General features: G+C 49.0%; 1 protein-coding gene across 1 annotated transcript; it reads right to left on the reverse strand.

Moving 5' to 3' along the window:
• Positions 1 to 707: 707 nt before the first annotated feature.
• Positions 708 to 14124, reverse strand: RCN1 (reticulocalbin 1). Its single transcript, XM_027562738.1, has 6 exons — positions 13457 to 14124; positions 8445 to 8638; positions 7271 to 7449; positions 5542 to 5602; positions 2762 to 2961; positions 708 to 1889 (listed from the first exon to the last, which is right to left on the reverse strand). The coding sequence occupies exons 1-6, from the start codon at positions 13708 to 13710 to the stop codon at positions 1782 to 1784; spliced, it is 996 nt and encodes a 331-aa protein (XP_027418539.1). The 5' UTR covers positions 13711 to 14124; the 3' UTR covers positions 708 to 1781.
• Between the last annotated feature and the right edge of the window lie 290 nt (positions 14125 to 14414).

The following is a 14414-nucleotide window of genomic DNA, read 5'->3' on the forward strand; positions in this document are numbered from 1 at the left end:
TCGAAATGAATTTGGTGTGTTTGAGGACCAGAAAGTCAGTGAGGCTGCTGTGGGAGGTGAAACCTAGTGATGCTGATGAGGTGGGAAAGGACCAGATGCTATAGGGCCTGGTAGGCCTTGGGAGTCCCTTGGATACCAAGGAGATCAAACCAGTTAATTCTAAAGAAAACCAACCCTGAATATTCATTGGAAGGACTGATGCTGAAGCTGAGGCACCAGTACTTTGGCCACCTGATGCAAAGAGGCAACTCACTGGAAAAGACCCTGAGACTAGGAAGGCAGGAGGGGACAAAAGAGGATGAGATGGTTGGATGGCATCACCAGTACAATGGACATGAACTTGGGCAAACTCTGGGAGATAGTGAAGGACAGGGAAGCTTGGCATGCTGCAGTTCATGGGGTGGTAAAAAGTCATCAGGCACGACTTGGCGACTGAACAGGCCTTTGCAAGAAGCCTAGATTTCCTTCCAGCTGAAACTTGTCTCTGAAAGGTCTTACAGTTAAGACGACCTGCAGTTTCTCTAATTATCATAGAGAAGTACATATTAAATAGGTAAATATGAGTATGTCCTGAACATTCTAGTAGTTGGATTTTTAAAATGTAGAACTTCTTTAACCTTACGCATGTCATCTCATCCCTCTGTTAAATTCTCTATCAGCAGAGAATAATGTCACAGATGGTATGTGTGAAGTCAAACACCACAGGACACAGTAGAAAATCCTCAGAGGGATCCTTTATTCATTCACTTTCTACTTATAAGGTGGAATTTCAACCTGTAAAAGTTCTTTCTTCCAGTTTAGCCAGTGACTTGGAACACTACTTTGTCAACTCCATAGTGTAAGGGGTCCCAGGGCAGGTTGGAAGGCTGTGGATTCACCGGACTGGGAGAGATGGGTTCCGGAGCTCCACTAGGCAGGTTTCCCTAGGACCCCACTCTCTATTCCTGTCCGAGGTCAGCAAGGCAATGGATTGGATTTCTAGTCACTTTTTCAAAGATCAGATCTACTTCATTTACATGTCAAGAAGAATTTCTCAAGTATAATAAAGTGTTTACCATTTTCCTATAGTTCTTCAAATGCCTGACATTCATCTTTTCTCTCTACATTTAAAATTCCTTTCTTTTTCATATTACCTTTCTTAATTGCTTCTTATTGTAAAAAAAAAAAAAAAACAAAGACAAAAAAGATGGGTGGATCTGTTGTGCACATTAGCAGGTTCATACAGAAAAATGCACAGAGGTTTATATGCCATTTACAGTAACAGCTCAGAGTACAGTCAAGAAGGAAGAATTTGAAATAATCAGCCTTGCTCTGAAAGAAGCCTGTGTAGGAAGATACCACTGAAGCTTAATCAGAATTTTCCTTTACCAACTATTAACAGTGGCAAATGTAAAAAAATCTGCAGTTAAAATGCACAGCAGTCACTCCATTATACTGTCCTCTCCCCACCTACCCAACTGAATAATAGGGCTTTTCAAATTTCATTCTTCTTTAGTTCAAATTTCATGGAAAAAAGCTAAAAAGTCATGTTTTAGTAAGGTATCCCCATACAGCACTGCAATTTACCAAGATTTTAATGTGCTTGAAGAGAAATGTTACTCAAAGAATAGTGGTGAGTATTTTCCAGCAAATATTGAGTAAAAAACAATTTTAACCCCAATCTGAGGTGATAAATTTGCTTTCTGTGGAGACATAACTGCTGTAAGTGAGACAACTGTAGCAACCATCCAGGACAATAAAACAAAGGCTATGACAGTCTGTCATGTTATGGTGAGTTTGCATCAGAGCTCATCGTGGTTTTTGGTGAGGTCTTCCCCATAATTGGTAGCTTGGCTTCCAACAAACATGTTCCAGTTGTCTAAGATCTCCTCTTTAGTGAGCTTTTCATCCTAGAGGAGAGAAGAAAGCGCTTTGTCACAGAAACTCTGAGTAAATAGCTCAGCCTGACACTCATGTTATTTCATTGATCTGCAACGTTTAAAATATTACAATTCATAATTAAGAAACTGCTGGGTATCTCTTTCATCTACCATCACTGTTCTGCAAAACCCTAAATGGAACAGCCTCCTGCTATAAACACTGTGCTAAAATATATCGGAAAAGTCCTCAAGGAATTCAGAAGCCGGAGTCTGGTTATGTCTACATGCAGTGCTGGCATTCCCAAAACAGGCTCTGAAGAATTCCACTTCCCTTTTATGGCCTGACTGCAGAACCTGACTGTCTCCCGAGAATTCGGAGCAGTGATCAAAATGGGAAGAGGCAGGACCTCTTTCACATCTTATATATTTGCATATTGACCAGTGGATGTTGGCACTGGAGCCAGCACAGTAAGCTGGCCTGATGCCTGGGCCTTCATGTGATGGGATCCCTTCTGCCTCACATGCTGCAGATGTCTGATGAGAGTCTGCTGAAGGCATGAATGGATGAAAAGCTGGTCCTAGGGTGATGCAGGGCATACCTCTTAAATCCTTGCCTGCCTACAGCCAACAAAGTGACCGGCACTGCGATCCTAGGAGATGTCAGTGAACCTAAGTGCAACCCACAACAGGCTCTCTAGGAATAGGAACATCTGGCCTAATGAGCTCACTGCGGGTTATCGCGATGTTGGCCAAGTTCACAGGTCTCAGATGTAGGGCAGGAATGAGAGAGGTCAATAAGGGCACGGCCACACAGGCCAAGACAAACATCTAAGAAGCAAACAGAAGCAATCTTATGTAAACTGTCTCCCTTCAAGGAACAGTTCCAGAACACTGCGAAATACCTTGTTTTTGTCTGACTCGTACACCAGGTGCCTGGCCTCGGCCTGCGCGTGGTCGTAGTCTTGGGGAAGGATCCAGTGACGAATCTCATCTTTGTCCAGCTTCCCATCCTTGTTCAGATCCCGGAATTCATTAAACTGCTCCCGTTCTGACAGTACCCAGTCTGGCTCAGGGCCACTCTCCTCGTGGGAAAACATATCAGCTAGAAGGGAAGGCTGTTCTTGGTTATGAAGACCAGTGGGAAGGTAAATCTAAGAAAACCTGACCTCCAGCAGTCAAGAGACCTAACCAGATACCTGGGGGGTAGTCTACTCTTGGGTAAAGAATACAATGATTTATCTTCTCTAAGAGCCACTGAGTGAAAGAGAAAGAACTGTGCTTGGAAGCCAGAAGGTGAATTCTGCCCTTTGACTTAGTCCAGTACCTTGTCTAAAGGGCAGACAGTAATTTATTATTCAAAAGGTTATTATCAAGGTCAAATGGGACATTTCTGTGAAAGCCCTCTACAACCCAGCCTGGAACTATACAGGTGAAAACTAATAATAATGACCAATACCAGCACTTTCTATGGTCCAGATGCTGTATGGAATGCATACTTTTTTAAATTTGAGTTTTCATTATAATCCTATGAAGTAGGTGTTGTTATTCCCACTTTATAGATGAGAACACTGAGGCACAGCCTTAACCCAAGGAGGACCCATAGCTAGCATGAGAATGTAGTTGACTATACAGGAACACGAGCACTCTGCTGCCAACCCATAGTCTTAACCACTGTGTTTATTACTGTTGCTGTTTATATCATTTCCAGAGGGCTTTTACATATATTTTACTTCACCTTTAAAGCAATTTTATAAGACAGATCAATAACCTTGTTTTACAAAATGGCAGGGAAAAGGAAAAAGGCAAAGCTTATCCACTGTTTGCTAAGCCACTAGATTTTCTAGGAAAAGAAAGATACCTTGTGGGCAATTTCTCTTTGATGGAAACAGCTTGGAAATGTCAGGTGGCAGAGAGAGTAGATAGATAGTGAATGAAGGAAAAAGAGAGGCAAGACCCTGGCTGGGTTCAGCTGCAAGTAGACTCACACCATCCTGGAAACATGGGTGCTGTGCCTTCCCGTTTTACAGATGAGGAGACTGAGGCTTATAGGCTTATACGGAGTGATTACATGACTCCCACAGGGTCACAGAGTTAGTAAGTGGAGAAGCCAGGACTCTTAATTCCCGCGTTCTCCCCACTGTATCATGTCACCGCTTGTCCCTGCCTGTAGAGAAGGCTCCTCCCTAAAGGAAGTAGCTTGCTAGACCAGATACCTGGTCTCTGACAGCAAGTCGCTCAGAATTCAGTTTTCAAGAACAATGCCCCCATCAGCCTCTCTGCCAGTGTCCGGTGCAAAAAAAATGTTTCTTTTAGGCAAAGTCACTCAAGGGTTTTGCCCCCGCCATGTACCTTTTCAATGCGGATCAGGAAGAGAGTGAGGCAGAGCACACACTTGAAATCAGAAGAGCTACACCGTCTTAATCACCCTGCCTCCCCTTCAAGTCTAATTCCCTCACCACTGGGTGTGCGGGGCTCTGAAACTGCCCTCACACGCGTGTGCACCAGGCGTGAGACAGGCTGCAGTGTGCACACTGACGACGGGGCTGTCAGCACTGATTGTGCTACAGAGGGAATGCCACCGAGATGGCTTCAGTTACTGAGGCGAGAGCTGCCGTCACCACAGACACAGGAGAACAGCGTCTGCTGCTTCAGACCAAATACAATTCCGAATGGCTGGCAGAAACTCTGCTCTCCTTTACAGCAGGTACTTGTTCCTGTGTTTGGGGGGCAGAGTTAAACAAGCACGAACCGGAGACTGATGGCACCATGGGCGCTGCTTTTATTCAAGGTAACTGACTGTGTCTATTAAATATCTGCACAAAAGTTATATCCATCCCACCCCTCAAACGATTTTCCAGCTTTTACTTTACTGACACTTGGGAAGAGAAGAGCTATCCTGGGAAGGTGGCCTGCAGCTGGGGCCATGTGCCAAACCTCCCAAGCAGCAACCGCTGAGGATCAAATGGAAATATCCGCGCTGCCTCCTTCAGTCCCTCAGGCTGGAAGGGCTCTAACCAGGAGCAGTGGTTTCTGACCTGGGGGCTTAACTGGAGCCTCCTTTGACCAGGGCTCAGTTACCTGCAAACGCACTTCTGGATGTTGCTCAAATTGAGCCCTTCAGAACAAAAAGCTGGGAACAGTACTCCCAATGAAAGACCAAAACCCAGAGGCGTAAAACAGCCGTATGTGGCGAGACTATGCATTCTGTAAAAGGGTTTACCTAAGGAGGAACGCCTTTCTGCAGACAGCTTGGGCCTGTAAACAGTTCTGCTGACCACAGCTCTGTCTATTCCGTTTCTAGGCCCCGCTGGCGAACAGTCTGCTGTAGAGTCTGTCCCGAGACTGTCCACTCTAGCCCCCCTCCCCAGCTCTGGGTCTCGCAAAGGGAGAAACTCCACAGTGTGATGAAGAGCACCTCTCAGAGCCATGGGGTCAATGGCTGGCCTGGGCTCTTCTCCACCAGGAATGCCTCCCTGAGGCGTTGTATTGCCTGCAAGGCAGTGCACTGACCCTACACCCCTAGGACTGCTGTGACAAGTCCCTCTCACTGGGAAGTCACAGGAGTGACACCAACAGACTTGCAGCTGCTGCTAAAGGAGACGTCTGAGGAAAAGTAGCCAGACGTGGGTGGAGGACTGGTGCCCAGTTGGGACAGAGGAGCAAGACTCCAGGCAGCACTCACCAATATACTCATCCTGATCCACAAAGCCGTCCCCATTCTTGTCGATGTCCTCCAGAGTTTCCTAGGAAGCAAAGGGGGAAAAGATGCAAGATAGCTCTGTGCGCTCAGTAAATCTAACTACTGTCCTCCTCTGTCTGGCTTTTATGGCTTGAGGACTTCTGGCTCGTCTCCTGACCTCCCTGGGCATTAGTTTGTGATCTGTAAAAGAGAGGCAATGCCTTCTGTCCCTCCTCCCCCAGCCTACGATTTTAAAAGCAGAACACTCTCTGCAAATGAAAATGTACCTATAAGCCCAGATGTTCTCTCATTATGAAGCTCTGCCAAGCTAACCACCTCCACTCTCCTGCCTAATCGTCTCTGTGTACTGTGAGGAATCCAGGTTGAAACCCACTGGACTAAAATGATCACCAAGATAGATTCCACTGCTAACTGGACTATGAACACCAAGGTGACGTCAGGAAAATATGAACTGTGAACAACTGGAAAATCAAAGTATATCTGACTTGAATACATTTGGTGGCCCATAAGTAACAGTGTATAGAAAATCCCAAACGAACGTTTTGGCCACCCAATATTATGTTGTGTATTCAGTACATTTGGCCTCTAAACTAGGGTTTTTGTTTTTGTTTTGCTAGGGTAAGTAATTAAATGAGTCTACTGTCCATTGTCAGAGAAACAAAGGCATCCTGAAGAAAACAGCCAACCTGAGAATTGAGTCAATCCAGAAGCACATAATCCACTTCCCCATCTTCACTGTCTTCTGGCAAATTAGCCATCACTAAGTGGATGTTGGGTGTTAAAGGAATGATTCTTAGAGCCATTGCCCAGTCCTCAGGGTCACTGTGGTCATAAGGATGAAGCATCCATAAGCGAACCCATCCAAGACTGGAAAATGGAAATAGTCCAGGGCTGGTTGTTTCCCAGGAGCAAAACAATTGGAACTGCCTCAGGATGCCTGCCCTGGAAACAGGGGATCGGCGTTTGCTTTAATGTCAAGGAAAATGAAGACACCTGGGACCCGACAAGACACTATGGAAAGCAAATCCACTCCAAGGGGAGCACCCTTTCTAGACATGGTCTGACTTTACGTTTCCATGTGATTTAACAGTCCAGTGCACTCCATTTCTGAGTCTTATTCTAGTTCCCTCAAAGCTGGCAAATGAGGCTCGTTAGTTGCTCACTAAACCCATCTGCTCTTTCTGGGCACACATCTAAACAGTCAGCGTAGGAGCCCATGTCAAATGTAGGAGCTCAGGGGATGTAAAAGGAAGGGAGGTGTCATTTCCTGGCCAGTACAGTAAAGGCATACCGTGCCTTCTCCTCAGTCCTTCTCTTCTTCTGTCTATCAGATGAATACAGGGGATTGGCCAGGATGACCCCAAAGCCACAGGACGGTGGAGGACAAGATGGAAATGGCCTGGGGGCCTGCCAGCACTTGAGAACCGCCCAGAAGATCCACTGATGGGGACCATCTGCCCTGGACTCGGTATAAGCAAGAACTAATTTTCGGTTATTGTGTTGAATAGCTGGGGTTGGGGGCTACTTGTTATAGCAGCTCCCCTCCCCTGACTCATCTCCCGAGTACATAGGCATTCCAGTGTATTCCACTAGAGAGTCCTTGTCCAGTTCCCCTTGGGCTGAAGAACGTTCTCACTTTGCAAGAAAGGATAAGGTTTTGGTGCTGCTTTGATTCGGTCTTTTCCCAGTCCGGGCTCTTTGGATATCTTACCAAAACCACAATTTCCTTCATATGCTCAAACTCCTCAGGATGCAGAAAGGCGGTGAACTCCTCCCGGGTGGCTGTCTGGTCACTATCGAGGTCTGCAGCCTTGAACCTTCTCTCGTCCCGTGGCAGCATCTTTTTAAAGGTGTGATGATCTGAGGTATCCTGAAACTCTGTGGGGTTTCCTACAGGATGTGCACAGAAACATGAACACTGAGCTACCAAGGAAAGTGTTTCTCTCCAGATCACGCCCCGTGGTATTTAATATGAAGGGCAGAAGGTCCTGATGTGTCGGGTTTCTGAAACATTTGATTTCAGAATGCCTCCAGTGTCTGTCCCTCCAGGCCACCCTACAGCCAGGCCCTAAAGGCTTGTTAGGGGCATTACAGCAAGTGGTGGAAAACATAGGCTAGAGACCATATTAATATCCTACTTCACTTTGTGGTACCCTACTTTCATCATATTCTTTGACACAGAACATACAAAGGCTCCCTCGTACCTAGGACATCTGTTCTAAGTTCCTGCGAATCTTTCAAGACCTCTCTTAATCTAGCTGGGAGTGTGTGTCTTTGGTTCTCCTCAGGCCTGTCCTGTTACATATGGCCTCTACGAGGCAGCCATCTAGCATGTCTGCACCCCATGCTGGGCACACACCACTCCATCATTCCTCCCAAACAAGCATGTCTTATGTCCAAACCTTGCCCACTGCTGAAGGCATCGTTGCACCTTTGTCCCTCCAGCTGACCCACCTTTCCCACTCGTCTCCATCTCTCCAGATACAAATCCATTCTTTAAGGCCCAGTTCCCAAATCACCCTCCACCAGGAAGCCTTCCAAGACTGTTCTAGTTTACCCAGTCCTTGCTATCTGAAATTCAGCACACATGCTTCCTCTCTGCTTTGTTCTCTGGGTATGCCTCTGAGATCGTAAGCTCAGGTTGGAGAGCAGCTTATTTTTTAGTAGACCTTCACCCCCTTCCACCTACAAGTTCACTCAAAGTAAGCAGCCCAGTGTGTTGTTAGTAAGCAAAATAGGACGTTACACTGTTCTACTTAAGCAGGTTCTACTTAGCAGACTGTGACATCTTCCTGAAGTGGGTTGATATGATGAGAGAGTAATTTCCCACAAGAAGCTTGTTACTCGGGCCCCAGCTGTGTAATCGCTCCTGCAGCACCTCTTACCTAGGTAGTAACCATAGGTGGCTTGCTTGTATTCTTCCCAGGAAATTTTATCGTCTTTGTCCCGATCATAATCCTTCCAGACTTTGGCGACATTATCATAGATGTACCTTTTCTGCACCCGTTTGATCCAGGTTTTCAGCTCCTCGGTGGTGACAAAGCCGTCTCCATCACTGTCAATTCGATCAACAATTTTCCTGTAGTTTAAAAAAAAAAAAAAAAAAATCCACGAGGCTATTATCAAGGCTTGTGTGATCCTGATCCAGAAAGAGATCAAACACCTGCAGAATCTAAAATGCTTAAGTGCTAAAATAAAATCAATGACCCAGTGATGCTTGAGAGGATCTTAAAGTTTAAGTTTTCCAAGAATGATATGTCTCTCTCCCCCCACCCAGTGCCAACAGCAGACGCTAGCGGATCAGGCTGTTCTGTCCTCATAAACTTGATGTGACCTCAGAATCCTTCGCAACACAGTGCTCTGCAAATAGACACTACCAATTGAGTGAGCTCATTTGTAAGATGAAACCTAGCAGTTTTCCCTGATGTAGTTTAACTCCCTTATTTTTAAAGTAATGAGGGAATAATTGGTATCACTGGAGTCAGAATCCATGTCCTCTGGCTCTAAACCCAATTCAAAAGATGGAAGAGTCTAGCTTTCTAACTAACGCAACAAAAAATAAGTGAGATTTTTATTTTCCTTTATCTCATCACTTTGGATTCAAAGACTTGAAACTTAAAGCAGGAGGAGACCAGATCGCTGACAGAGCAAAAAATGTCAGGGATGAAAGGGCCTTGACATCGTGGAAACTAAACAAGAAACCTGAGCAGCTGCAGGAACCTCAACCTCCTGCTCTTAGGGTGAAGGCCACTATGTCCACTGGCATATCCTGCTCCACAGCTGGCCCGGGTTCCAGCAACTCTCCACTGGACTTCACTGCTGCTGCTGCTGCTAAGTCACTTCAGTCGTATCCGACTCTGTGCGACCCCAGAGACAGCAGCCCACCAAGCTCCCTCATCCCTGGGATTCTCCAGGCAAGAACACTGGAGTGGGTTGCCATTTCCTTCTCCAATGCATGAAAGTGAAGTCGCTCAGTCGTGCCCGACTCCTAGCGACCCCATGGACTGCAGCCTACCAGGCTCCTCTGTCCATGGGATTTGCCAGGCAAGAGTACTGGAGTGGGGTGCCATTGCCTTCTCCTAGGGCACCGCATACCCCTGTGCAGAGCAAATGTCAAGCTGGGAACCTCAACAGTGTCCATCTCTTAGGCCAGAGGGCCCATGCTGGGGATGCCAGCCCTGAGAGGAACTTTAAAGACTCCTGAAAGCTACTTCCAGTGTTTAAGAAAGTTTTACCATAGTAGTTCATTTACCTGAAAAGAGGTCATACAGGCTAATTAGGGATTTGTTTTCTTTGCTTTGGGGTGGAATTTTATCAACTCCAACTTTCTTACCGTGAACACAAGTTCAAATTGGCAGTTACTCTTTGATCAGAAATGGAAATGAGTTCATTAGTACTTAAGTCTCCATCCCCTACCTGAACCTGGGTAGCCCAAGTTCCTCCTTCTCAGGAACTTGGCCCTTCCTTGCAATTTTGACAGGTCTCAAGACTGGAAGACTAAAGCTCAAGTATCTTGCTTCCAGGAAATGACAGCCAAACACAGCAGAATTCTTTCAATACTGTCAAGTGTTTAGCCTACCTACTATGTGCCAGGCACTGCTCCAGTCCTGGCAGTGGTGACATGCCCATCAGTTATCCAAAGCCAACTGAGAAGCAGAATCTCAAACCAGCAAAGACCAAATGACGTCAGACAGTATACAACCTGCTTTTTGGAGAGGACAGCATCCAACGTATGCCAAAGAAATATCCAGAACATAGCTCAGCCTGACACATAGTAGGAGTTCAATAAATATTTGCTGGAAGCATAAATCATCCTAACTTCTCTCTTTAAAAATCTCAAACATGAGCTATAGGAAAAGGTAGCTATGATGTAGATAAACCAAATGCTACAATCAGAACACCAGGATCCTAGTCCTGAGTGATCTCGGGCGTATAACTTGAGTCTCTGTTTCTCCATCTGTAAACTGGACACCTACTTTACAAGGAATGTTGGGAGGGTTAGAGGAGACAGTGTGCACCTTTCCTCACTAAGGACGATAATCCCCAACACAGGTAGATGGAGAACTCAAACAGGTAACAGAAGTAAGCAAAGCAGGACGTCCCACGTGGTCCAGTGACTAAGACTCTGATGAGCTTCCAAAGTAGGGACCCTCAGTTTGATCCCTGATCCGGGAACTAAGATCCCGCAGGCCACAACGAAGACCCAGTGCAGCCAAATAAATAAAATTAAAATGTAAAAAAAGAAGCCAGCGAAGCATCAGGGGACTGCCCACCAGCTGCCAAAGAAGGCTGCTCAGCTCTGCTCCAGGCAATGACCTCCACAAGGAATAACAGGCCATGGGTGTCAACAGAAACCAAAAATCGGGGTCTGTATGTGAAGTCACTCCGATGCTAAATGTTGGCAAGTAATTTTTATTTTTTTCTAAGACTGTGCACCACGTTTGCAACTTCCCGAAGCCTATGGGTCCCTACTTTTTTGTCTTTGGGGGCCTTAGATCTGCCACGTTTTCAGAATCTATGCGCAAGACGGTGGTGACGAAGCTGCCTGGACCCAGCCAAGCTCCCCGCTCTGCAGCCCAGACTTGGAGCTGTGGACAGAAAGATGGCTTCTCACACTCAACCCATCCCATACGGCGCCCACCCTTCATTTCCAACCTTCCAACCCGCACTCCCCCCGCCCACCTCTAGCCCAGATTTACTTTGTAGGTGAGCAGTGTGTCTACTGTCCCTGCAGTGGCTCAGGCCAGAGACCAGAGGCCACTCTAGATTGCTCCCTCCTCTCCGCCCCCGCCACGCTGAGCCAAGAGCAAGCACTGCCAGTTCCAGCCCCAACGTGGCTCAGGGTTCAGCCTCTCCCACCGTGCCTGATTCAGGCACTCACGGCCACCCCATGCCCCAGGCCCCCCCTCTGTGCCTCGGTTATGTTCTCTGCCCTGCTGCCAGTCCAACTTTCCTAATGCATTTTGGGATAATAACGTTTCTACCATGTACAGGATAATGTCTAATCTCCACCTCACAAAAGTCCCTCTGTCCTGCCTTGGCCTCCTTGCCACTCCCACCTCCCACTTCCCTGTCCCTTTACTGTCCCAATACCCGGAATCCAAAGGAACAGATTTAAAACTGTCTATAAGCAGGCTGTTCTTTCTTCAGGAATGCCTTCCCCTGTTCATAAGCTTGATGACCTCTGAGTCATGCCACAAGCCCTGGTCAGATGACATCCCAACCCCCCCAAAACCCTGTCTCCAGCCTGAAGCTTTCGGGGGCTCCTCCTAGATGTGGTCACTAGGGCTTTTACATGCCACCATCACAGCAATTATGCATAGCATCTGCTCCAACCTCTCTTCTCTGCATATGATTATAAGTACTTTATGGCCTAGAGCATAAGGTTTTATTTTTGTAGTTGTCAGGTATCTAACACCCTGCTGAGCACATAGCAGTCTTTCAAAATTTTTTTTTTCATTAGTAAATGAATGCAGCAAAAGTCTTCATCCAAGGGTCAAATACATCACCACTAGGCTTACTTGTCCTGCTCTAACCACTAAGCTTACTTGTCCTGATGAAGGCATATACTGGAAGCTTTAGGATGGAAAACTAGAATTCCCTTCTCCAGTTCCTCAAACCTCTCCTCCTCACTGGTGACAAATGGCTGCTACCCAGGGCCCCTGAATAAATCAGCCTCCAAGTGCCTCAAAGCAATACAATGGACTGAACTCATCAATGGCCCCCATTGTTAAGGCTCAAACTAGAAGAGAAAGTACTTCTCTGCAGAATAAAACGTGATTGTTAGGAGGTGACTTTGAAGTTCAAAGATCCTTTCTATCAGCGCAGGCAGATGGTGCACCTACACAATAGGTGTAATTTAGCCTCACAGTCTGTCCAATCACACTGGCCTTTGGTGGCCCCATCCGCACAGGGACGGCTGTGTTCTTTTTCCTTGTAGCAGAGCAGAAAGACCTCCACCCCTGGGAAGCAGATTCCTGGAGGCCTGGTGCCCAGTAGGCAGGGCTCTTGGGACCCTCCCCAGCCAGGTCTCCATCAGGGCTCAGGCTGGCTGTAGACTCCTCTGTGGAAGGGTTTCCAGAGAACCTCTGACAGCACTCAAGTGTCTCTCCAGGGCCTGTGCAGAGGGTGCACTGAGATGTACCCACGTTTTGTTTCCGAGGCTTGGTTCCTAACTCAGCTGCGTTCAAGGGTGAAATTCACAACCTGCCATCACACCACTCTCCAGCCTTTTGCCCTCGGCTGCCAACAGAAGATGCTGGAGACAGAAACGAAGGGACCAGTTTCCATTCCCACCCCTCCATCCGTATCTCCTAATGCCCCTCCCTTCTTAATAGCAGGATTCTCATACTCCCTACTTCAGATATGGGGGCGACTGAGCAGAAGACAAGAACACCTCAGTCCCAGCCCTGGGACACGGTCCAGGAATCAAGCCTCCGCCTGCCCCTTCCTCTTTTATCCATTAACGATCATCCTTGAGACCTTAGCAGTGTCTCCTGCCTCCCCTCTTGGAATGGGAGAAGACAGAAACCAGGAGGGTGGGGAAGAACTCCTATCACTAAAAGGCCACCGTGGACAAATTCTTCTTTTGTACGCTCCCTCCCCTCTCTTCTGATGCAACCCGGGGGAGGGGGCGGGCCCTGGCCGTCCTGGCTCCGGAGACCGCTGCCACGTTCTCGCCTCCCCGCGGCAAGCCACCCCGGCCCTGGGCGGCGATCTCCATGCAAGGTCCCGGCGCCCGCGGGCAAACTTTGCTTCAGCCCCGCTGCCCGGCCCGCCCGGCCCACGCCCTCGGGTCCCGGCGCCGATTTCGCTTTCGCTTTGCGGCCGGTGCCCAGGGCGGCTCCGGCCCGAGGGGCCCCGCCGGCACCTGCGGCGTCCCCGAGCGCGGCCTCACCCCAGCCTCTCCTTGCTCTCCTCCGAGGTGAGCTGGTCGAAGGTCTTGGAGTCCTCCTTGCCCAGGAAGGCCTCGTGGTCGTACTGGAAGCTCTGGTTGTCCTCGGCCGGCCGCTCGCCCAGGTCCGAGTCGGGCCGCACCACGCGCTCCTTGCGCACGGTGGGCTTGGCCCACAGCGCCGGAGGCGCCAGCAGCAGCGCCAACAGCAGCCCCAGGGCCAGCCCCAGGTGGCGACCGCGGCCGCCGCGCGCCATCGTCCGGAGGAGAGCGCGGCCCGCGGGAAGGCTCCGAGCGAGCGACGAGCGGCGGCTCGGGAATGGGGGCTTAGAGCGCGCGCGGCGGCGGCGGGGCTGGGGCCAGGGCCGGCGCCGGGAGGGAGGGGACGGGCCGGCCCCTCGGCCAGCGCCCGCCCCGTGCCAGAGCTGAGGGGCGCGCCCCGGGCGGCGGGCAGGAGAGCGCCGGACAGCCCCGCTCACGAGCCCATTGGCCGCCGGGCTGCGGGGGGAGGCCGGAGCCGCGGAGCCACGTCGCCCGCCCGGGTGGTGGGCGCGGGGCTCGAGTTTCGCCTGGGCCCCTCCCCGCGATCTCGTAGCGAGGGGCGGGCCCAGGCGGACTGGGCCGGAGACTGGAGGGCTCCTTAGAAGACCGGGAAGTTCTTTGTCGAGCAACAGATGTTCGGGGTAAAACTCCCTCTCTCTTTTTCCAGTTCCGGAGAACTGAGAGGAGGGAGGCGCTGCCCCCCGCCCCCGCCCCAACTTCCGACTCAGCTCTAGACCCCGCCTCAAGATGTGCTCTTAAAACAAACTCAACCCTACTTAACCAAATTTGGGGTTCCCTGGTGGCTCAGACGGTAAAGAATCCGCCTGCAATGCGGGAGACCTGGGTTCGATCCCTGGGTTGGGAAGATCCCCTGGAGAAGGAATGGCAACCCACTCCAGAATTCTGGCCTGGAGAATTC

This window comes from Bos indicus x Bos taurus, chromosome 15, assembly GCF_003369695.1.
Source record: "Bos indicus x Bos taurus breed Angus x Brahman F1 hybrid chromosome 15, Bos_hybrid_MaternalHap_v2.0, whole genome shotgun sequence".
In the NCBI taxonomy this organism is placed as follows: domain Eukaryota; kingdom Metazoa; phylum Chordata; class Mammalia; order Artiodactyla; family Bovidae; genus Bos; species Bos indicus x Bos taurus.

What these genes read in the sequence shown, in the direction of transcription:
- RCN1 (XM_027562738.1), bottom strand. Translation starts at nt 13,710, where the DNA reads ATGGCGCGCGGCGGCCGCGGTCGCCACCTGGGGCTGGCCCTGGGGCTG. An exon ending in CACCTATGGTTACTACCTAG is followed by an intron (nt 7,450 to 8,444) that starts GTAAGAGGTGCT and finishes CACATCCTGTAG; the next exon opens with GAAACCCCACAGAGTTTCAG. An exon ending in GGATCAGGATGAGTATATTG is followed by an intron (nt 2,962 to 5,541) that starts GTGAGTGCTGCC and finishes CTTCCCTTCTAG; the next exon opens with CTGATATGTTTTCCCACGAG.